General features: G+C 37.3%; 1 protein-coding gene across 1 annotated transcript in view; it reads right to left on the bottom strand.

Annotated features, from left to right (window-relative positions):
• Window positions 1–25,273, bottom strand: part of TNN (tenascin N) — an 88,847-nt gene that overhangs the window by 29,351 nt on the left and 34,223 nt on the right. The window contains exons 7-11 of the mRNA XM_003340111.4: window positions 16,756–17,019; window positions 14,550–14,813; window positions 12,474–12,737; window positions 10,257–10,520; window positions 622–885 (exon numbers count right to left, since the gene is read on the bottom strand). Coding sequence (XP_003340159.3) covers window positions 622–885; window positions 10,257–10,520; window positions 12,474–12,737; window positions 14,550–14,813; window positions 16,756–17,019 — 1,320 coding nt within the window. The remainder of the gene's footprint in view (window positions 1–621; window positions 886–10,256; window positions 10,521–12,473; window positions 12,738–14,549; window positions 14,814–16,755; window positions 17,020–25,273) is intronic.

Raw genomic sequence — 25,273 nt, 5'->3', positions numbered from 1 at the left:
GACCTCTATTATGTCACTACCCTGAATTATAACTATCAATGGCTCCTCATTGCCCCTAGGATAAAACTCAAACACATCTGTTTAGTACTTAAAATTGCATATAGTCTAGTTCCAGTTTGGGTATTGAAGTTGATTGTACATTATTCCCCCTACACACACCACCAATATCGTAGACAAATTGGCCAAACAACATGAAAAAAACTAATGTACAAACTATAGAGAGAGAGGATAAATTGGAAATAATAGAGGGAAGGAACAAGCATTAAGGGAGAATCAGAAAAAGCTTATTATAGAAGAAAGAATTTTAACTGGGTCCTGAAAGAAGCCAAAGAAGACAGGAGATAGAATCTAAGCATAGACGACTTCAGACACATATTAGGTATGTGACCTTAGGCAAGTCTCTTAGCTTCTCCAATCCTCAGTTTTCACAACTATAAAATGTGGTTAATAATTGTATTAACCTCCAAAAGTTGTTTTAAGGATTGAATGAGATTTTGTATGTAAATCACTTAGGAAAGTGTATAGCACATAACAGGTGTTTAATAAATGTATGCTTGCTTCCTTTTCCCCATGGGCTCATGTTGTAATTTCTTATGTTTTCATGTTATCATGATCCATTACCTGTTGGTGCTATTGTGTTGACTTTCTTGCTCTCCCGGTCTCCTTTCACAGCCCAGACATAAACAGTGTAATCCACGCCTGGCCTCAAGCCTGTCAAGGTGGTGGTGGTCTTGTCCTTCCCCACTGGTATCTCTCTGGTCTCTCCATCAGCTGAGGTGTAGCGTACCATGTACTTGTCTATGACAGCCTGGACAGGGTTCCAGGATATAGTCGCTGTGTCTTCTGTCACCCGATCAGTTATCAGATTCTTGGGATCATCAATTTCTTTAAGGAAAAGTTTGGGAAAAGATAAGCTTTAGCACCAATTTGGTCATTAGTACCAATCAATTTCCATGAGTATGGGTGGAAATGGCAGACCCCTGGGGCTCATTATGGGTGTCCTCTGAATAATAATTGGGCTGTTCCTTTTATAGACACCTGATGGAGTCCATGGAGCAGGTAGCTTCTAGTCCCCATTTTCCAGGCTCTATTTTAAATTCATTATGTTGGGCCATTTGGGATATTTAGCTTCTCATAGAGGGAGATAAATGGATCACCTGAGGAACAAATCTTTTATAAGTAGTTGATCCTACTGAGATCAGCTGAGAACATCTGAATAAATAAATTATAAATTCACAGCAAGATAGTTGAGAGATTGGATATAAGCCTACTTCTTCCTCACCTTAAAAAAATAACTAGAAGTATGCCAAATACACTAAAAGAAAAATTAAAATTTTGAATAGAAGGAAATTCCCTTGAAAAAAAAACAAATATTTTAGAATTGAGGAAACAAAGGAAAGATCCTAAAATGGAGTAAGATTAAACAAGAGGGCAATCTTTTTAAGTTCTAGTAACTAAACCTAGAATTCTATGGAGGTTGGAGAATCAAATGCTATTAAGAAATCTAGAGGGGGCAGTGGATTGAGAACCAGTCCTAGAGATGGGAGGTCCTAGGTTCAAATCTGGCCTCAGACACTTCCCAGCTGTGTGACCCTGGGCAAGTCACTTGACCCCCATTGCCTAGCCCTTACCACTCTTCTGCCTTGGAGCCAATACACAGTATTGACTCCAAGACAGAAGGTAAGGGTTTAAAAAAAAAAGAAAAGAAATCTAGAGGTTCATGGAAGACAAAATAACTGAAGGGGGAAAAAGGAAGTATAAAATTAGAACTTGTCATGAACATTTTTAAAGTAGAACTTATGTCTTTAAATAGAAGCAACCTAATTTTTAAAAATAGAGATAATAGAACTAAAGAAATCCCAATAATAAAATGGGAATTATAGAAAAAATCCAGACTGCAAAATTAGAAAAGAAAATTTTGGGTCACTACATAATCAACCTAGAAGATCAGGCTTGGAGAGATCACTTGTGTTCCAGAATATCCTGATGAAACAAAAAGTCTGAATCTGGTATTTTAGAAAGACAAAAGAAAATTTCTCAAAAGTACTAGAATAAAAGAGTAAAGTACAGATCCACAAAATCCAAAATATAGGACCAAAGATTTATCTTATATTTGATGATCTAGCTCCAGAGTTCCCAATAGCTCAGAATCTCAATCTGAAATCATCTGCTCTCATACACATCTGAACAAGAATCTCATTTACAACAGAACCAAGAGGTAGGCATCCAACCTTTGCTTGAAAACTCCAGTGGAAGAGAGCAATAATCTCCTGAGGCAGACTGTTTCACTTTTTGCTAGCCCTAATTGTTAGGAAATTTTTCTTACATCAAGATTAAATTTGTTTCTTTACATTTTAAACCACTCTCTCCTTGTTTTGCCTTCTGGACCCATGCAGAACAAGTCTCTTTCCCCCATGAGTCCTTCAAATTCTTAAAGACAGCTTTCGTATGGACTCATCTTTTTTTTTTACTTAAATCTTTCTAGCTCTTTCCCTTCTGGTTGCTTTCTTTCAGACATGCTATAGTTTATCAACATGGTCCTCACAACTTAAAAGCAATACTCTATAAGTAGTCTGGTCTGAACAAAATAAAATGGGATTGTTAGCTAGGTGCCACCATAGAACATAGAGTGGTGGACTTGAAGTCTGGAAGTTGTTTTCAGTCATGTTCAGTCATGTCTGACTCTTTATGACCCCATTTCGGATTTTCTAGGCAAAGATACTGGAACAACTTGCAATTTCCTTCTACAGCTCATTTTACAGATAAGGAAACTGAGGGAAAGTGTTAAATGTCTTGCCCAGGCCACACAGCTAGTAAGTGTCTGAAACCAAATTTGAATTCAGAACTTCTTGACTCCAGAGCTGGCACTCTATCTACTGTACCATAAGAAGCCTAGAAGACCTGAGTTTAAATCCAGCTTCAGACATTTACTAGCTATGTAACCATGAGCAAGTCCATAATCTCTCTTTTCCTCAGTTTCCTCAGGTATATACTATATAAAACTACACTAAAAATTAGGATAAGAATAGCACATACTTCCCAACATATTTAAAAGAATTAAATATTTATAGTGTACTTGGCTCATGGTAGATGTTTAATAATTTTTTGCTTCCTGTCCCCCTAACTCCCTATATCTACCTGATTCTGGACATTAAAGCTTTTTATGGTATTATAAAAATAAATTAGTTTGGAAGGCCACCATGACACACTAATGGCTAATTGACTTTAGTAGTCCACTAAAACCAAAGAGATCTTTTCTAGATAAAAAGCTGTCTGGCCATGTCTTCCAAGTCTTGTACCTGTGAGGTTTTCTTTTTTTTTTTTTAACTCAACTGTAAAATCTTGGATTTTGGCCCAATATTCTAGTTTGTGACTATCATCTATTATATAAATTCTCTGTTGCTGCTTTGTATCATTTGCAAGCTGGATAAGTGTTAGTAGTACCAGAGCTTAAACTACATTACAAAGCAGTAATCATCAAAACCATTCAGTACTAGTTTTAAAAGATAGGTTAATAAGTAGATCAGATTGGATACATAGTATACAGAAGCAAATAAATATAGAAGCATAGCAGTCAATAAATCCAAAGACCACAGTTATTAAAGACAAGCTCCAAATGAAGGCATGATTTGTTTGTTGCATCATGAACAAATTAAAGGAATGAAGAAGAAAATTCCCTTCACAATTATGGTTAGAGAAAGAGTTTATAGCCAGCTGAGGGACAAAGAGACTCAAAAGAAATAAAGTAGACAATTTTGATTATATAAAATTTAAAAGATTTTGTACCAAAAAAATCAATGTGGTTAAAATGAGAAGAGGAACAGTTAATTAGAGGGGGGAAATCTCTGTAGCAAATTTCTTTGATAAAAGTCTTATATCCAAGACATGCAAGGAAGTGATAAAATATATAAGAATAAGAGCTATTTCTCAAGAGATAAAAATGAAAGGGTGTTAAAAGTAGCTTTAAAAAGAAAGAAATCCAGGTTATTAACATTATATGAAGAATTCCCCCAATCACTATTAGAAAAAAATGAAAATGAAAGCAACTCTACATCAAACAATTAAAAAAAAAGAAGAAAATTATTGGAGGGGCCAAAAGAAAACAGGCACACTGATGTCCTGAAAGTAGAGGTGTAAATTGATATAACATTCTGGAAAGAAAAAGAAAGGAGCTTTGAAATGCCAAGAAAAGAACAAAAGATCAGAAATAATAATAGGGTAGTCAGAGATTTATTTTTGAAAGTTATGTTACAAAAGAGGTTGCCTGCAACCACTTATTAATATCTTCTTGGGTGGACACCTGAAAAGGAAATTCGAAAGTGAGGAAAAATGGGTAAAGGGGAAAGAGAGAGAGAGAGAGAGAGAGAGAGAGAGAGAGAGAGAGAGAGAGAGAGAGAGAGAGAGAGAGAGAGAGAGAGAGCGCAAAACAAAGGAATTAAGGATCAGAGACAAAAAGTAAAAAAAAAAAACATGGGCTCCATCATGCTTGCTCCTCTAGTGGTATTGAGAGAGAGGGAGAGATCTGGATGTGTTCCCAAACTTTTATTGAAGAATTCAGGAATGTGGAGTGGGAGGTAGCTAATGAAAATGTGACATGGCATAGGATTTAACATTGGCTCAATTGACAACCACATGATCATAAAGGAGGAGGTTAATCAAACATGTGAATTGGTATGGAATGTGGTCTAATAAGGAGATAGCTAGGACCCTGTGGCGGCTAATGTCCTGCACAGAAATTCTTTTGATCTTTGGACTGAAGATTTGGAAGTACAACAATCAAGAAGTAATATGACCATGAGTCTGGTACATGAGCACATAGGTTACAATATCAATACGTCAATAATATTTTCAAGATGATAATATACCTGGGATGCTACAGTTACTTTATCTGCACCACGAAAAGGGAGACAGCTTTTTTTAATGTATTATTTATAGTGACACAAGAAGAATAAAATGATCAGGTAATTAGAAAAGAATAAGGAGGAAGAACAAAGGTATGTAAGTCAGAGGGTAGGATCAAGGAGGAGATTGCTGCTAAATAATGAAGATTATAAAAGAAAAGAAAAGAAAAAATACAAGACCCATTTATGATTGAGGTCTGTGCTAAGAAGTGAGAGTAACAAGAAATGCCTGTCACAATCTAATGTAATGGACTTCTCTATTAGCAGGACAATTCTGAGGGACTTATGAGAAAGAATTCTATCCACATCCAGCAAAAGAACTGTGGGAGTAGAAACACAGAAGGAAAACATATGATTGATCACGTGGTTCCATGGGGATATGATTAGGGTTTTGATATTAAAAGATCACTCTACTGCAAATATAGATAACAGGGAAATAGGTTTTAAGCAATGATACATGTATAATCCAGTGGAGCTGCTTGTCAGCTCTGGGAGGGGGTATGGAGGAAGGGGGGTGGAAATCATGAATCATATAACCATGGAAAAATATTCTAAATTTTTAAAAATGCCTAGCATCAGCTTATTCCAAGCAATAAAAATCCATGTACTTAATACAGATTTCATTCTTTTAAATGGGCTAAAGAAGAGGAAAGAACATCAAATATATAGAGAGAGAACAGCATTTGACAGAAAAAAAAATAAACCTAATCATCACAACTGTGCATCTTAATAGCATGAATTTATTCTTGAAGTAAGAAGGGTGGCAAAATGAAATAGAAACAAAACAATAATTTACTATGTACAAGAAAATATATTTAAATATAGAAAAGAAAATATATTTAAAACATAAAGATTCCTACAGTTAAAAAGTTTGGTTGGAATAGAATTTATTATGACTTTACTGGATCCAAAACAGCAGGAATAGTAATCATGATTTTAGACACGCAACAGTAAAAATAGTCAGGAAACAAACAGGGAAACTCTGCAGTGCTATGCTTCAAGGCGCCATACATCATAATAATTTCCAAAAGTCATCCAAGGCCCAAGGAATGAATTAAGGCATGAAAAATAAGAGATTTCTCCCTCCACAGGAATGTGCATTACTAACACATTTCTGTATACAAAGGAGAAAACTGGGTATGATAATTCCCCAAATTATAATTCTCTCTTCATGTAACTGAATGAACTCTAGTCTCCCTCAACATTGAGTTCATTGCCCCCATTAAGTTTTTCAATTAGAAAAATATATCTATTGATGTGTACTCATTGCATTTTGCTACATGATAGTAAAGAATTAATGAATCTTTCTAATTCCCCTTTTACTACCAAGAATTACTTAGGTTGTTTCTCCATTTGGTCACTGAACTAGACTAGGAGGTATGGCTGATGTGGTCACTTTAACTATCTTTACAAATTGAATCAACTAATATAGATAATTGAATAGTGGAACAATATTATTCTTTAGCAGGAATAATTTGGTATGTCAGATTTTGATAAAAAAAAAAGGTTCATAGGTGTAACATAAATAATCAAAGGAGTCCACCTATTGGCTGATGTTGGCTATAAACCAACAAAGACACCAACTAGAATAGATGCTAAAAGTTGCCTCTCTTCTATCCTTAGAACCTACAGGAATGACCAGCTTACTGGCCAGTTTCCATAATCCTCTCTGGTATAGCCCATGGTTAGGAGGTCCAATAAGAAATTGTTTTGCATCCCCAAAAGAAAGCCTATGACTCAACTAAATGTCAATGCACGTGGTCAATGCCATTATCCACTGTTACAACTTTTCCTTATGTCACAAGGACACATGAGAACCAACCAGGAGTTGCTGGTTGCATGGTTCATTTTTAAAACATTATATGTTTTAAAATTTTTCTTGCAAATTTTGTCCTATTTTACCCCAAAAACAGGCCTGAGAGGTAGGTGCTTTTATTATTCTATCAGTTTTTTAAATACCCTTAACTTCTGTCTTGGTCAATTCTAAGATAGAAGAGCAGCTAAAGCTAGAAAATCAAGGTTAAATGACTTGCCCAGTGTCACACAAGAGTTTTATCAGGGGCCATATTTGAATCCAGGTCCTCCTAAGTCCATCCTGGTGCTCTATCTACTGTACTATCTAGCTGCCCTACTCCTTATCTATTTTGCAGTTGAAGAAACTGAGAGAGATAGAGGTGAAATTACTTGTCCAGGATCAAAGCTATCTAATACTGGATTTGAACTTGGGTCTTTAATGACTCAAAGTTTAGTGATCTGTCCACTGCATCTTCTAGATACCTCAACTAGGTTTAGCAAGAGACCAAAAAAGGTACCCTATTAAAAGAGGATAGGTCATATGATTAGCTCAATGAGAAGTGTCCCAGTGGAGCAGATTTCCCAATGTCCCTATTACGTGTACATTTCCAATTCCCCTTTAATCAAGGTTTTGATACTCCTGACAAGCAAACCTGCCATTTGACTATTGTCTCTTCTGAACCTTGATAAGGAGGAATCATTTGAAAAGCTTATAGAACTAGCATATTTGCCTAAGAAAGTGTCTCTTTGACTTAGGAGTCTGCTCTACCTTTCTGTCAAAATTGGTCATTAGATGATGCCATGTATTTATAATTACATTTATTATTATTAAAATAAACTTTATTAATAAAGTCATTTTTTCAAAAAGGATCTGTAACATTATCAACAAAGTAAGTCTCCAAGAGGGACTCATGATGAAAATGTGATCCACAGTCAAAGAAGGAAATGTTGGAATCTGATTGCAGATCAAAGCATGTCATCTTCCACTGTATTTCTTTCATGAGATTTCTCTTGTATGGATAATATGTGATTTCCATCAAGACATGAGCAATATGGAGGTATGTATTACATGAAAGTATGGGTACAACTTATATCAGATACCTCAGGGAAATGAGAGAAGGGAGTGGGGTAAGAAAAAAATCTGAATTTTAAAATGTCAAAAAATTTTGCCAAAAAGTTTTTCTAGTGGACATCTAGGTGGTTCAGTGGATTGAGAGCCAGGTCCAGAGATGAGAGTTCCTGGGTTCAAATCTGATCTCAGACACTTCTTAGCTGTGTGACCCTAGGCAAGTCATTTAACCCTCATTCCCTAGCCTTTAATGCTCTTTTGCCTTGGAATCAATATACAGTATTGATTTTAAGATAGAAGGTAAGGATTTTTTTTAAGTATTTATACATGTAACTGAAAAAATTAAAAATATTAGGAAAATAAAGAAAAAAAATTTTTAAAGAAAAACAAATTTGTGAATTTCATTGATAAAGGAAATTGCTGATAAGGAAATTTCATCTGCCAATGCAGGTTGCCACCTACTCAGTACTTTATAGTCCTAAAGGTATGCCTGCAGCAATAAGAAGCTAAATGACTTTTCCAGGGTCATATGTAATCAACTAATCAACATTTATTCAGCACCGACTATGTGCCAGGCACTGTGTTAAGTTAACAGAAAGAGGGAAAAGACAATCCCTGCCTACAAGGAACTCACAATCTAATGAGGGAAGACAACATGCAAACAAATATCTACTATCAGGCTACATACAGGATAAGTAGGAAATAATTGACAGAAAGAAGGCACTAGAATTACAAGGGGTTGGAGAAAGCTTCTTGTAGAAGATGTAGCAGAGGCAAGATTTGAATCTAGGTGTCCTTTGCTCCTCTATGCAATAAACTGCACTGCCTCCTTATCATCTCCAGGATCAAATATAAGCCATTTTGTTTAAAATAACTAGTATGAAAAATGTTTTACATGGTTGCACATGTTAAATCTATATCAAATTGCTTTCTGCCTCAGGGATGGATGACAGAAGGGTGGAAGAGAAAGAATGCATACGTCAAAAAAATTTAAAGAATGTAATTGGGAGAAAAAATAAAATATTATTTTAAAAAATCTTCTGTTTAGTAGTTTTAAAACCCTCACCCTCTGTCTTTGAACTGATTCTAAATATCAGTTCCAAGGGGGAAGAGTAATAAAAGTTAAGCAATTAGACCTTTCTTGCTATTATTCACACATACTGGCTGTCCCCCATGCTTGGAATTCCCTCCCATCTCACTTCTGTCTCCAGGCTTCCTCTGACTTTCTTTAAAATTAAAATTCTATTTTCTACAAGAAATCTTTCCTAGTCCTCCTTAAAGGAAGGGCCTTCCCTCCTTTAGTTTTCCTATATATCTTGTCGGTACATAGCTGCTTGCATGTTGCACACACACACATTAACACACAATTAAATTATGAGTTTCTCTAAGCCAAAGTTTGAGGGTTTTTTTTTTCCTTTTTTTGTATCATCAGTACTTTGCCCAGTGTCTGGTAAATAAAGATGCTCAATAAATGCTTAATGCCTTGATTTCTTGACTCAAAGAGTAGCTCCTTGTAAGTTCCATCATAATTCCTAATTTGGGGGAGGGTGTATAGACAGCCTGTCTAGGGAAATTTAAATTATTTATAAGAGAAGGAACAGAGGTAGACTTTTGAGAGTAAAGAAGGGGCTACAGAGATCCTCTAATACAGTCACCCTGTTTTATAAATTAGCACATTGAGACTTCCCAGAGTAGCCAAGCCCACTGTAGAACCCACACATTCTGTCAGTAAGGAAGACAATGTATATGTATCAAATACACATTATGTGACAGGCACTGTGTCTTAAGTGCTATGGATACAGACAAAGACAAAAGACAGTCCCTGACCTCATGGAGCTCATAATTGAAATTCTGACTCTATATCCAAAATATTTTGTTATATTCAGTTTCTGAATAAGTAAAAATTAGAGAAACAATATGGCACAATGGAAAGAACACTGAATTTGCAGTCAAAGAACTTGAGTTCAAATCCAGAATGTTTGATAAGGGGCAATTTCTCTGAATCTATAAAACAAAGGAACTAGACTAGATGACCCCTAATGTCCACTCTAGTTTAGAACTCTTATCCTATATCTGGAATGATGACTCCTGAAGATATAATAACACACTGATTCTTTAAAAATCAAGAATTAAATTTAATTATATAATAGTTACAGAGCAATTTTAATTGATCTAATAACAAGAACAATTATCTAATATTGAATGCCCAGATGCATAACAAATAAACCCATAAACAACAACAATGATGACAAAGTTATCTTCTCTTCCTTGGCAGCATAATAGAAAGAACATCAAATCTAAAGTCAAAGAGCTTAAAGTCAAATCCTTAATTTGCAGCAATTGTGATCCTTGGGAAGTTATTTCACCTCTATTCCTCAATTGCCTCTTCTGAAAAGCAGAGGTAATAATACTTTCATTACCTACCTCATGGAATTGTTGTCAAGAAATCCTTCTGCCAACTATAAAGTTAATATAAAAAGGTGAGCTGTTACCTGTTGGGGCTTTAGTGTTGGCTTTCTTGCTCTCCCGGTCTCCTATCACAGCCCAGACATGAACAGTGTAATCCATGCCTGGCCTCAAGCCTGTCAAGGTGGTGGTAGTCTTGTCCTTCCCCACTGGTATCTCTCTGGTCTCTCCATCAGCTGAGGTGTAGCGTACCATGTACTTGTCTATGACAGCCTGGACAGGGTCCCAGGATATGGTCGCTGTGTCTTCTGTCACCCGATTAGTTATCAGATTCTTGGGATCATCAATTTCTTTAAGAAGAATGTGTGGAGAAGGATAAGAAATTGTCTATTACTCTAATCTGTTGCTATGCATATAGGTGAAGATGGAGAGTTTCCAAGACCATCACCAAGGACCCCTTCTACACAGTATCAAAACTATCTATTCTCAATAGCCACCTGGGGAGCAGCAAGTACCTGGTTCCTTTCTTTATGGTCTATTTCTATAACTTGCAGTTTCTCAGAATTGGAAGAATTGGATCTCTCTTTGGAGCAGCATTTAGAGCTACCAGATAAAATTACTAATTAGATTGACATCCAGTGTCCTCTTCAGATCATTCATTTATTATTTCATTTAGGGCTTCTTTTCTGAAGAGTTTAGTGTATCTTTTAGTAAGACTTTAGGAAATGGAGACTCTAGGAAAAAATTGGACAATTTCCTTAAAGGTCCACTGTTGATATGACACTTTAAGGTCCACTGTTGATATGACACATTCTCTCTCTCTCTCTCTCTCTCTCTCTCTCTCTCTCTCTCTCTCTCTCTCTCTCTGTCTGTCTGTCTGTCTGTCTGTTTCTCTGTCTCTCTCCCTTTCTCTCTTTCTCCAGAACTGAGACCATCTCTGCCATCTTGCTGTGTCTATCATATCGTTACAGCTTCTGAATAATTTATTCCATGTTCAGGCTACATTATTATCTTGACACCATAAACAGACCAGAATACACCTGTAATAGTGTCAGGGAATCAGGTATCATTGATCTCCTAGTCTGGACCATATGGAGCTCTGAGGATGCTCACTGGTCTCCTTGCTAAAGGAGATTGCAAACCAGAAGCTTCTGGTTGGCCACCTATATCTTTCCCTAGACATCAAGGTACCCACTTAATAGAATTTAAAGGGAGAGGCAACATCAACTCTCACTTTCTTCTTCCTCCCTTACCCAGGTATGACCTAGAATTCTGAGAGCTGTTGCTTAGACTCCTCTGATGAGGACAGAAGAGACTCTCTAGCTGTCTCTAATGTTTCTGGTTTTGTTTTTGTTTCTTTGAGCACAGGTACCCAAACAGCAATCTTGAAGTGGACATTTCTAGCCTCTGTGGTTCCCTTGTCAACTTAAGGGGTTTGGGAGTAATTAAGAAGTCCAGGTGAATGGTAGCAAGAGGTGCTCCCTCTAGTTTCAACATCTCTCTATATAAGAGGTGACCTCAGCCAGGAGGATGAGCCCTGTCTCAATAAAAATAGGAATCTTGAGGGATGTAGCTCAAATAGTACAGAGCCAAAATGGGGGTGAAATGGCTGCTCTAGGCTTGTCAATAAACATTTGTTAAGCACTTACTATGTGCCAGGCATAGCACTAACCTGCGAAACATGAAAACAAGCAAAAAAAAATACAACTCCTGCCCTCAAAGAGCATACATTCTAATGGGGAGTGACAGCATATAAAAAAGTAACTAAAAGGAAGACAGGGTAAATAAGAAGACCAGAAAGTCAGGAGCAGAGCCAGAAAAGGAGAGAAGGAATTAGTCATTTTCTCAAAACAGAAGTTCTATCAGAAACTCACCAATGGGAGGAGGATCCTTCAAAGTGCTTCATGTTTTGATATTTTAAATGTCAATCAACCAAACAAGTATAACAGGAGTTATGAGCTACAGTTTTATTTTAAGTCTTTGTCAATGCATACTTGTAGCTAGGAGGCATACTGAGAAAGAGATTGTGTCCAGGGTTACACAGTTTAAGTGTCTGAGACAGTTTCTTACTGTCTCCAGATCCAAGGCTCTACCCCATTGTGCCACCTGTCTAAAAGGAATGATTTTGCCAGTTACTAGAATTTGGTTTTTAGAAAATTATTTAATCTCTCTGTGACTAAAGTGCCTCTTTTATAAAACAAAAATAAAACTCAAAATACCCACTGCAGGATTGTTATCGAGAAAGTACTCTGAACTATAAAGTAAATACTGTTACCTGTAATGATATTGTTACTTCTGATTACCTGTTGGAGCTTTGGTGTTGGCTTTCTTGCTCTCTCGGTCTCCCTTCACTGCCCAGACATAAACCGTATAATCCACTCCTGGCCTCAGGTCTGTCAGGATAGTTGTGGTCTCATCCTTCCCAACTGGTATTTCCCGGGTCTCTCCATCAGCTGAAGAGTAGCGTACCATGTACTTATCTATGACAGCTTGGACTGGATCCCAGGATATAGTCGCTGTGTCCTCTGTCACTCGATTAGTTATCAGATTTTTGGGATCATCAATTTCTTTAAGAAAAAGGATAAGTATTGGCACCAAACTAACCATCCCCATAACCCACCCTTATGCAGATGAGCAGAAATAACAAACTTCTAGAAATATAGGACTTGAGAATCATAGGGCATGAGAGCTGGAAGGGACCATATCATCAGAGAACTCTTCAGTCAACAATGCTATTCCCTTCGTGGACTAGGAATGGGGAGGGAAGCTAAGGAGACAGAACATAGTTCAGGGACTTAGAATTCCCCAAACCATGGGTAGAACAGTTTCTCTTCAGTAATATCCAGCAAAACCATTAAATAAATTGATCTTTCCCATACCATCCAGGGCACATATTTCTTATTTAAAGACCATTATAGCCAACCCCCAATATATGTGTTCAGTATCTTTGGGCATTATTCTCCCTCCCACATTCTGCAATCCAGCCACACACCATATGTGGTTCTTTGCACATGACACTCCACTCCATGCCGGAAATGTGTTCCCTTCTTACCCCTCCCTAATTGAATCCCTCTTTCTTCAAGATAACAATAATAAAAGCTAGTGTTTATATAGTGCTTACTATGTGGCAAGTATTCTGCTTTATAATTATTATTTCATTTGATCCTCACAACAACCCTAGGAAAAGGGAGCTATTATTGTTCCCATTTTACAGATGAAAAACCTAAGACAAATAGAGCACTGCCTTCCCTATGAAACTTTTCTTGATCCCACCCACCAATTGCTAGTATTCTCCTTCCCCAACTACCTTCTATTTAACTACATTGTTATTTATTGTCTCCTTATTATGCATTTATTTATAAGGTTTATTGCCCTCCCCATTAGAATATAAGCTCCCGGAGAAGAAGAATCCTTTCATTCACTGTATTTGTGTTCCCAATCCCTAGCATAGTGCTTTGCCTATAATAGGTGCTTTATAAATGCTTATTAATCAAGTTATTGATTGGTTTTGTGTAGAACTTCTTTGTGGAGATCATTACTTTCTTTCTTTGTAAAGATCCTAAAAACAGTACATGAGAGTCTCAATTAGCAAACTTTGGTAAAAGTTTAATAAGTCTCCTAAAGGAGGATAATTCATACAAAATGTTTGTCATCCAACCATATAATGGAGACCTTGTAAACATCACAGTAGGGCTAGTACCATGAGAATACTGCCATCTTGCTGTTTTTCTCAGATCTTTAACATTTAAACAGTTTTATTCTAATTTGATATCACAGATACCGGACATCAATGATCTTGGAACTGACCATTAAGTGAGTGCCAATGAATGAGAAAATAGTTGGGGCAGGGAATGTTTGCTTCCATTAACAAAAAAAAAAAGTCATGAAAAGACCACTGATTTATACTTACAGAATATAGGGTATAAAAATATCATTTCTGCCACTTAAGAATTTTATGATTCAGGACAAATTATTTCAACTCAGCCTCAGTTTACTTATTTTTTAAATTAAGATAATAATACTCATTGGGGCAGCTAAATGGGAAAGTAAAATGAGTGCCTGTTCTGGAGTCCGGAAAGCATCCTCCTGAGTTCAAATCCGATTACAGACACTTACTAGCTGTGTGACTCTGCCAAGTCACCTCTTTGCCTCAATTTCCCCATCTGTAAAATCAGCTGAAGCCAAATGGCAAACCATTTCAATATCTTTGCCAAGAAAACCCCAAATAGGGTTACAAAAATGTAAATATGACTGAAAAAAACGACTGAACAACAACAATAATACTCATTAGTAACAGGCTGTTTTTTTTTTTAAGCATATTGTAGACAGAAAAGTGTTACCTTGAATGAGCTACTGATGATAACATTTATTTCCATTACCTGTTGGGGCTTTGGTGTTGGCTTTCTTGCTCTCTTGGTTCCCTTTCTCAGCCCAGACATAGACAGTATAATCCATGCCTGGCCTCAAGCCAGTCAGTAGAGTAGTAGTCTTGTCTTTCACCACCGGTATCTCCTTGGTCTCTCCATCAGCAGAGGTGTAGCGCACCAGATACCTATCTATGACAGCCTGAACTGGATCCCAGGAGATGGTGGCTGTATCCTCAGTAACACGTTCAGTTACCAGGTTGGTTGGGCTGTCAATTTCTTTAAGATAAATATCAGAAAGACAAATTTAATGCTTCTGATTCTGAAAAGCTGGCATATGCACAAATAAGGATTATCTGGTAAAAAAAAATGTCTAAATACATTTAGCTACGCTGTCTGCATTTTCCCATCTTAAAATCAGGACACATGGCCTGACACATGTTTTTTCAAAACTTCTTTAGAAGTACTTTTTTTTTCTTAAAACAAGGGCCTTCCCAGGAAAACCCAGGATATATTTGCCTTAATTACATGCCAAGGGTTGTGGTGGTTTAAGCCTTTAACCCAGTGGTCTGAAATTCCAAGGGTGAGTTAATATCCTATAATCAGAAGTAAATCTTTTAGATAAAATCCACATTCCATTTTAGCTACTAGAACTTTGTCCTCAAATTGTCTGCTTAAAAAGTTCTATGAATCCCCAGTTTCCTGTGCTCCTCATTTTTATGTAATAGACTAGTTCCTGTTCTTTGAACTTCAGAGTCATTTTCATTCAATGATTCCTAATTTCAATAGCATGGGTAATCCTGCCACCAATGCAGAGAGCCATCAATATCTCCAGACCTTAGTGCACAGTGAATACTGTGGCTTAAAAAAGTCATCATCTGGTGTCCAACCATTTAGTGATGAGCCTCTACAAAAGGACTTTGCCTAGATTAGGATAATAGCTACACTATTCATTGCCAGGCAATATGATGATCTTTTTGATCAAATATTTGGAGAGAGGGGAACCACAAACAATTGGGGGAGATCAGGAAAGTCCTCTCATAAAAGGAAACACTTGAGTAGAACCCCAGAGTCGAAAAAAGAAACAGCTCAATCCAAAGGAAGAATGTAGGCCAGTCCATATCAAGAGATTGCTCTCAAAGTATGTTCTGCCTAAAGGGTAGCCATGCAGCATTTAAAATATTGTTTCTCATTCCAAATGCCAATTCCTCTTCAAAACCAAATACTGAGCTTATAATTATGTTGATGGCAAAGGGAAGTGCCTTAACTACAAATGAACCCAGTTTCAATAACCACCTGTCAAAAAGACTTTTCTTTTCAGCTTTAGAAACATGAGTGGACCCAGCAAGCAGGCTGCCCTGGATTAATGGATAGCACCAACCAGGGTAAAGGGTTGAACAGAGAAAGAATTACATGGCTACTCTAGAATGAAGCCCTGTGGTGTCCATGGACCTCACAGTTGGCTAAATGTCTATAGGAAGGATGTAAGCACGTAGGATTTATGAAAGTTTAAAGGCATATTCAGTACATTTGTTTCTGTTGCACTGGAATGCCAACCACCCCCTTATTCTTTGAAAAAGACCTAGATTATTTGCACAGTACCACAGTCACTGCAAACCAAGATAAGCTTTCAACTCTTTTGTTGGCCAAATGTTTCAAGCTTTCATGTCCAGAAATGAAAATTAGAATGTGTCAGCTCATTCTAGGAAAACACTGCATGAACTTCCAGTCCAATTAAGTATGACCTACAATATGGGTGGGAAGGGGAAACAACTACGTATGTGCGAAAGCCTATTTGAGGCTAAAAAGGCAAAATTTAATTATGAAAAGAAATCACGTTTGTTTCTCTGAATATTTTGACACCCCAGCTGTCAAAACTGGGCACCAGTCTCCTGATGCAAAATCACCCTTCTCCCTGAGGGAATTTCTCAGTTTTAATTTTTCTTCTCTCCTTGTGAGAGTCAGCATAATGAAGTTCTCTAAACATGAGATCTTGAACCATAGAATTCAATATCGCTTCCAAAACCATGTAACCAGGAGCAAATCATTAACCTCTCCAAGTCTCAACTTCCTCATCTGTAAAGTTGAACTAAACATGCCTGTACCTCATAGGATTATTGCAAAGATCAAGGACTGTACAAGCACCTTGCAAATCTTAAAGCCTGTGTCTATATATAATATATTTATATCTATAGATTCATATTTCAGCTATCATTGTTACCTGTTAAGGCTTTAGTGTTGGCTTTCTTACTCTCTTGGTTCCCCTTCTCTGCCCAGACATGGACGGTATACTCCATGCCTGGATTCAAGCCTGTCAGAACAGTGCTGCTCTTGTCTTTCTCCACTGGTGTTGACTTGACTTCTCCTTCAGCAGAGGTGTAGCGTACCACATACCTATCTATAGGAGCCTGGACTGGATCCCAGGAGACAGCAGCTGTATCCTCTGTCACTCGATCAGTCACTACATTTGTGGGGCTGTCAATTCCTTTTAAAAATATTTGAAAGAGAAAAGTTAACACCAGATGAATTTCTGGGGGTTGTGAGTAAGGGAGTCAGGCTGGCACAAAAATGCTCCTTGTCTTGCCATTTCTTTCCTTATAGGAAAACTTGTCAGAAGCCTATGTATGCTTTCCCTTTCTCCCTTTTGCTTAAATTCTTGCATAAGATATGTAGCATTGTCTCACATCCAGATACACTCTAAGAATGTCTAGGTGATCCAGTATAGGATTTGGATCCAGGAAGGACCAAGTTCAAATCCCATCTCAGTGATTCTGGTCAAGCCACTAGACCTCTCTTTGCCTTGGTTTCTTCATCTGAAAAATGGGAATAATAATAACACCTAATTGACTTGGTTATTATAAGGATCAAATGAGAAAACACATGGAGAGCACTTTGCAAACTTTAAATGCACTGTCTAAAAATGGGTCTTTTATAGGGATTCAATGGCCTAAAAAAAAAAAGAATGAAATACCAAGAGAAATCTCCAGAGAATCTATGGCTATACTAGGTGAAGCCTCCACAACTACATTCAGAAAGGTGATATCTCTGACATCTTTTATAATATGTAACAGAGATGATCAGGGGAGCCCCTTGATTTGCTGGGGGCAAGGGGACACCTCCCAGAGCATTCATTGCTCATGTGCTCCAATCCCTCTCTAAAGGAAAAGTTCTCTGATGCTTTGTTGGACATTGAAAATATGCTTTACTGAGATGACACAGAAACTCCTTATGGCTGATACCCATGACTAAGGGATTGTGTCAAAGATTCCTAGTGACAGATATAGGAAAAACTGTCCACCCAGTGAATCACAAGAGTGGTTGAAGAGAAATAGCCTCTTTTTTAGGAGATTCTCTTACAGCAATCTGACCCCCTTAGACTACATGTCGGAGGAAGGAGGAGAGAGTCAAGCATTTCTCTCAAGAACCTCCTGCCTTGATGTGCTACATCATTTCAAGGAGGCACAGATTTTCTAAAAGGACCAGAGACCATAGGAGGAGGTCAGCATGCATGTACACCTCCATGAGAACTGCTTCACTCTAGCAAATGAAGTAGTTCCCCTGATTATTCTTCTACCTTAATAGCCTCTTTCTATGCCTCTCACCTTCAGGACAGCAGGCACATACCCAGTGCTTTGGGTGTATTGGGGATGGGAATGAAATCTAAAATGAAGTATTTGAATCCATAAAACATTTGGTTAAAAAAAAAAAAAGAAACATTTGAGACAGAAACCAGAATGCTCAAGAGAACAGGAAGAGAGATCAGGACTTCCTTTATCTGTCTCAAATTTTTTCTTTATATGCACAGTCTTGAACAGTGACCCACATCATATGATGTAGGCACTTACCTACCTTTCCCTCACTATGACACCCCATTCCAAAGTCTATATCACATCCCCAGAGACTACAAGAACTATACTAAATAGGAAAGGTTCCTGTATGTTTGGGGCATCCAACCATAGGGTGAAGAGGATGAAAGGAAAGAAAGAAGTACCATCTGAGTTATAATGAATGAAAAGTAAAGCATAATCCTTCACCCTCTTCTTTCTTCCTTTTTTCCAATATAATGTTAGCTACTGAAAAAAAAGAAGGCTAGTTCACTTGGCAATACTGCCACTTCCCAATACCCAAGAATAAGTATCATGCAATAAATGAATGAGGAAAGGTGGGTCACTTGGGATGTTTCCATGATAGAATCTTCAAGAAGGCAGGTCATTGCTAGAAGAGGCAAGCTCAGCAACTCTAAAACCACCCAGCATTATGTCAAAAAGCTGTGGGTATGATTAAGCAAATTTTCCATTCCAGATCCAAAGGCTGGATACTCATTGACTAACTATGGATTCCTGGCCAAGTTAGAGATGAGTAACAGATGTATGAGCTGCTAAAAAGACTTCTCCCTCATAGCCTTCTGGTCTGACCTCCTCCACATAGTAAAGGAATAGCCTTCTACTATTAGAAACCAGAAACCGACACTGGGACCTACCTCTGACCAAGCTAGAAGAAAAAAAGATCCCAAAGCTTAGACATATTTGACCAACTTTTAGATTTCAAGCCTTCATTATAATTTAGGTAGACATCCCATTTCTTCAAGGGATAGGAACAGGGACCAGACAGGCAATTTCACTGTTATAGGGAGCTCCTTGGTGAGGAAGCCCCTCTATCAAAAAAGCTCATCACTTTCTCTGTAACTTATATTCTTAAAGAATTGCCTAGAGAGCTGAGAGTTTAACTGATTTGCCTGGAAGGAAACTCAATTTATAAAAATCTGAATTTAAATAACAGACATATTAGGAAGGACTTGTGACATTACAAAGGTATGTATATGAATTTTCATAGTGAAAGATTGTATTAAGTCTACTACGCATTGCCAATGGTACTGCCCAGCAGCATATGCCCAAAATCAAGAAGGCTAGAATTAATATATTCATCCCATGATTTATCTTTTGCCTTTTTTCTGTTAGGTGATGACAAATTGTAGGAGTTAATCTTAAAATATTAGGAATTTGAGGGGGGGAATGGTTTTTGTGCTGGTCACAAGGAAATTAATGTGAAAGTATACTAGAGGCATCTAATTAAATTCTGTTTCTTTCTAAAAGGGTATAGTATGCCAAGATTTCAGCTGAGCCCAAAGCTAGAGATAATGACTCTGGCCAGGTGTTAAAGTCATGCACTCTACCAAGGAGTATGCTACAGGGGTCTAGAGGAGGCATCATATGCCATGAGAAGCAATTTGAGGATTTCACCTAAAGATATCAGTGGAAAAGAAACTGCACTGAAGGGGTAAGCTACCCGGACCATATGGGTTCCTATTACTGTTATTCTCCACTGGCAATGTCTATGAGTGTCTATTCTTCCCATTGACCATGTGGGAGAATGTATCCCAGGCTTATGGAGAAAGGTTTTGTTGTAACTTTTCTTACTCTGTCCATTTGATAATGCCTTTGCTTTGAGTAATTGTTTCCTTTGTCTGATATTTCAAAAAGTAACCACAGATGGAACCTCGTGAACTATATGTTTATGTGTACTGAGTCAAAGAGTACCTTGAACATTAGTCCTCTGAGGGACATGACCTGAAATTTCAGGTTCTGAGGGTGTTACTGGGAATGCTAGTCTATTTCCTGTGTCCCCAACACAAAACTGACCATTTTTTTTCTCACCCATTTCAGTTACTTGTCTCACCCTGGGTTACCTGTTTTCTCCTTGTTTCCTGCCTTCAGCTCAGAATGTTCAGTGACTGAAAATTTAAATTTTGACTCCCAGGGAAATTACTAAGATGATTCTATCACCAATTCTTATCTATGATTCATTGAAAAATAGAGAATGCCTAAAACATTTTTTAATAAAAAGAAAAGAAAAATAGAGAATGTATGCATGAGTCAACTTCTCCTTGAACACAAGAATTACCTGAACAGCCTATGTCATATCAAGGTTTTTTTCCACCATCCATTCCCCTAGCCCAGCAAATAGGAAGTGGTAAAGAAAATAGCTTGGAAGTTTGCAAGCTGGCTGCATACAAGGCTTGTCTTTTTGCTTTGTCTATGGATCCTAAGAATAACTTCTCGATAAAACTCAAAGGAAATACAAACCAGGTCCCACCTCCCTAGAGCAAACTGGAGCAGCACTGTGATTATTAAAGATTTGCAAGGGGATTCAGTGTTAGATCTCAATGGTCAGTGTGCCTGGGTCCCAAAGTATGTGCACATGTATTATAAAAACAACCACTACAATATTTCTACAGACAGTTTAGGTAAATAAGGCTTGAAGAACGATACCCGTAAAACCCTGTGGAATTGTGTGTTGGCTAGGGATAGGAGGGGGAAGAGTTAAAGAACATGAATCATGTAACCATGGAAAAATATTCTAAATTAATTAATTAAATAACATTTTTCAATTCAAAAAAAAATTTAAAAAGAGGAAAATCAGAGACAAGTCCTCTTCTAGTCTCTAAAGGATATGGCATTGTGGGACAGGTAACAGTTTAGTCTTCTGGATTATTCAGCATGTAAATCTGGATTAGCATTGGAAAGAAAAAATTAATTGTGACTAGCTTTAAAGTTTTCTTCTTTTGTTAACTGAATAATAAGCAAAAACTGAACAATGAAAGAATGAAAGACAAGAATGAACGAAAGTCTTATTTTCTTGGTCTAGCTAATCATTTATTAATATGCCCTGTGACAGCTGGGCCACCATGGTAACTGAATACAGGAACAGCTTTACACTCTGAGCTGCCAATAGATTTTTTAAAAATCATATGTACAGCTGGCCTACTTACAGAACCCTCCTTCAACCTGACTGCGAATCTGAAGTGGCAGTAACTCTAGAGAAGTACAAGGTCTACTTTGTTGAGCATTGTTTTTTCATTATATAGCCAGGCAGAGCTAGAATAAGGCATTTTCTATGCCTGGGTAATGCTGGGGGAAATTGTGCTCAGTTCTTTTTTAAAAGTATGTCCCTGTATTACTATCTACCATAGATTTTGATTCTTCACCACGATTCCTGGAACTTGACATCCCAAAATAAATACCTATGTCCCATGGAATAAGTTTTCCAAAGCACATAGGCATTTCTTTGATTCTGGCAAGCAAAACATATTTACTTATAAAGCAAAATATTAAATAGGATTAAGGTATATTTTCATTAAAATCTTGAGCAGATAAAAACAATTGGTTGCAGCTTTGGGGGCTAATTAATAATGAGCTGGACTCAAAATTAACCGGGAGTAGAACAGGGTAGATTGTTCTTTTAATGACCCCAAATCTCTCCTTGAAACAAAGACTCGTCTTTATAATGCCAATAAATTCTACCAGTGTTGTATGGACACGAGACATGGAACAATATCGTCTCTGAAGAATTTAATATATAACTAGGAGATAATGGTGAATTTGAGTAGGCAACAGTACATTACGAAGGGGAAATTATGAAGAGAGTCAAGGATACTATTGAAGAAATATATGAGAGAAAGACAAAAGAATGAGGGATAATTGCTGGACAGCATAGGTCCTCCATTGGTATCCTCACAATGACAAGGAAAGTCCATTAAGCATATTCTCTAATAAATAAATGGTTAAAATATGAAAAGGCAGTTTTGAAAGGAAGAAATATAAGCTATCAACAACCTTATGAAAAATGCTCTAAATTCTAATAATTAGAGAAATGTAAGTTAAATCAACTTTAATGTTCCCACTACCAGGAAACCCTGTGCTTGCCCAGAGGCACCAGTCAGCTACAGCTGAGTCAATAGATACTTTTCCCCCCCTTTGATTCCCCTGGATGCTTTATTGTGGTTCATGGCCCTGGGGCTCTGGCTGGTATGAGTCAGACCAACCTCATGCTGGTAGGCAATAAAAGCAAAAGAGTTAACATTTTTAATTTTCAAGGATTTGTGTCTGGCGACCAGTTCTTAAAGTTTGACATCAGTCTTTAATGTCAAAGTGTGGGGCTAGGACAAGAGGGCCTATTTGGAAAAAAAAAAAACGGGGGGGGGTCATCTTTTTTTTAGCCAAGGAAATAAGTCTGAATGGGTTGTTCTGTAACATTTCAGGTGAAAATTTTGGCTATAAGTTTCCCTTTGCAAAATATGTATTTCTAACACTGTTCAGTTTTTTTTAAATTAAACTTAGTTAGATCTTAGCTTGATAAATGAAAATAATGTCCATTACAGTAGAGTATTCAATAATACAATTCCCATGGTGCACACCCTCATGAAATGTTCTCTGCATGGCTATTTTTGAGAAACCTATTGTCAGTGAGCATAGCAGGGAGAATTGTTTTTTCTCTTAACATTTCCTGCATTCCTTTGGCATAATATTAGGCAATGGAGTTCTATACCCACATCTTTCCCTTTTCTGATCCATAGGTTCAGACTTCTCAGCTATACCTGGAGGATTGGAAGGACACCAAGGAGAAAGTTTTGCAAGATGGCTGAAGGTAGATGACTCCAAGTAGGAATGCAACTTTTTTTTTGTTTTCCCTATGTTTAATAGTGTGTGACCAAAATATGTTGAGTATCTGAGGCCAGTCACTGAAAGAGATTGAAACCATAGTTGTCACCTTAGACAGGAGAGTCCAGGTTTAATGTTATTTTTCATTTGGTACAGTCATGTCTGACTCTTCATGACCCCACTTGGGGTTTTCTTGGCAAAGATACTGGAGTGGTTTGCCATTCCTTCTCCAGTTCATTTTATAGTTGAGGAAATGGAGGCAGAATAACACAGCTAATAAGTGTCTGAGGTCAGATTTGAACTCAGGAAGATAAATCTTTTTGACTCAAGGTCCAGCATTCTATCCTCCTTATCACTGAGTTGTCCACGTTTAAGAGGGGCTCTTAAGTCATAAATTTCATATTTTTAAAATATTTTGAGCAATATTCCATATCACCCCCTAGCTAAAATTCTGAACCAGACTTTCACAAATTTAAATAGTCAACAATACCACATGGAAGTAGTGAGGGGAACAGCCTAAGTCTTTGCAGTCTGGATGCCCTCCATTTTCAAAGGAGATATTGCATTCTTTTGGGATATTTGTTTTAGATGATCAAGAGATGGGAACTCTGATGTCTACTGGTGTGGTGGTGACACCACCTGGTAAGACAACTCTATTATGCTTTCTTCCTAGATAACTAAAACATTAACACATTGTCTTCCTATAGACTTAAGGAGGCAGTATGAGGGTCAATTTGAACTGTTGCCCCTGTTGAAGTGCTTTCAAGAGTCCCATGACAGGTAGCAAGGTATTGAGCTTACCAGGACCATTAATCAACTACCATATAATTTTTCTACCTATTGACACTAGTTTTGTTATCTGGGGTCAACTAAAGCAAGATGAATTCCTCTTCTATGTAACTTAAGATAACTGAAAATTCCTATCATGTCCCCCACCTGCTCTTCCTTCTAGCTTCTTTCACACACTCAAGTTTTCACTTCTTTGCACTAAATAGTTCCTTCCACCCAGAAATTAACTCAGAAAGACCTGAGTTCAAATTTGCTCTCATACATTTATTAGCTTTGTGACTATAGGCAAATCACTTAATCTTTCTCAGCCTCAGTTTTCCTCATCTGTAAAATATACCTACTTCCCAGGGCTGTTGTGAAGACAAAGCCAGGTAATATTTGTAAAGAGCTTTGCAAATTTTAAGCTCTATGGAAGTGCCAACTGTATGTTAGTCTTCAGTTCTCTCGTTAACTTGGAGTCTCTTCTGGGCACACGTCAGTTTGTCACTATCCTTCCTAAAATGTTCTACACGGAATTGAACATGAGGATTTATCTGTGATCTGACCAAGCTTGGCAGAGAATAGCTCAAGTATCACTTTTCTATTCTTGGACACTATCTATGCCTTTCTTAATGTACACTGGGATAATAGTTTGGGGTATTTTGATTTTAGCTGATATATCATTGTCATCATATTGAAATTCTAGTCCACTAACAGTCCTGACCCTGCATCATTTCCACTAGCTAGTAGTAATATAGAGACATGTATCTACCATACTATTCTTGTGGAATGGATTTTTTGAATCCCCGACTAAAAAAACTTCATTAATTGCCTTCTTTGGAGGTGTGATAAACCCCTGTACCTTCTTTAATATAACATGAAATCTCTACTCCAGCCTAAACCAAGGTTTGGCAACCTAGATAACATATTAGAAGATGACTAAAGTAGGTTCTAAAAAAGACTTCCTTCTTGGTGCCCCTCCAGTTCAACATTTAACCTCTTGCCTACCTATTCTATATTCTTCCTTGATTTAAGAGATTAGAACTAAACTTTCCTAAGGTATCAAATAGTAAGATATTAACTGACACAGCTTAAAGTGGAATGACTTCTCTAAATTTTTGGTTTGTAAAAGAGACAAACAAACATTCCTTCTGCCTTTGTCAATGAATAAATAAAAACTTGGCAGGTATTTCTGAAAGGTTGCTGACCCCTGACCTAGAGAAATAGGAAACAAAAGTAAACCACATCTGTGTCTGCCTTACTAAAGGAATTCTAATATAAGGTGTAGCCAACTTAGTTAACAGGAAAGGACCAAGGATTGGCACATTTTTATCTCAGACTTTCTGGAAGGCTAAGAAGAAAGAATAATGCCATCTACTCACAGAATCATCCAAATAAGGAAATACACTCCATTTTTATGTTAGAAATTAAATAAGACTGATTTAATGTTAGAGTCATTATCATCCTCTTTTCCTACATGAAAGTATAAGAAAGGACAAAGATTTGAAATACTGATATAATACAAATAAGTCA

This window comes from Monodelphis domestica, chromosome 2 (assembly GCF_027887165.1).
Source record: "Monodelphis domestica isolate mMonDom1 chromosome 2, mMonDom1.pri, whole genome shotgun sequence".
Taxonomy (NCBI): Eukaryota; Metazoa; Chordata; class Mammalia; order Didelphimorphia; family Didelphidae; genus Monodelphis; species Monodelphis domestica.
The sequence above is the reverse complement of the archived record's forward strand: the minus strand, read 5'-3'. Positions and strand labels throughout refer to the sequence as shown.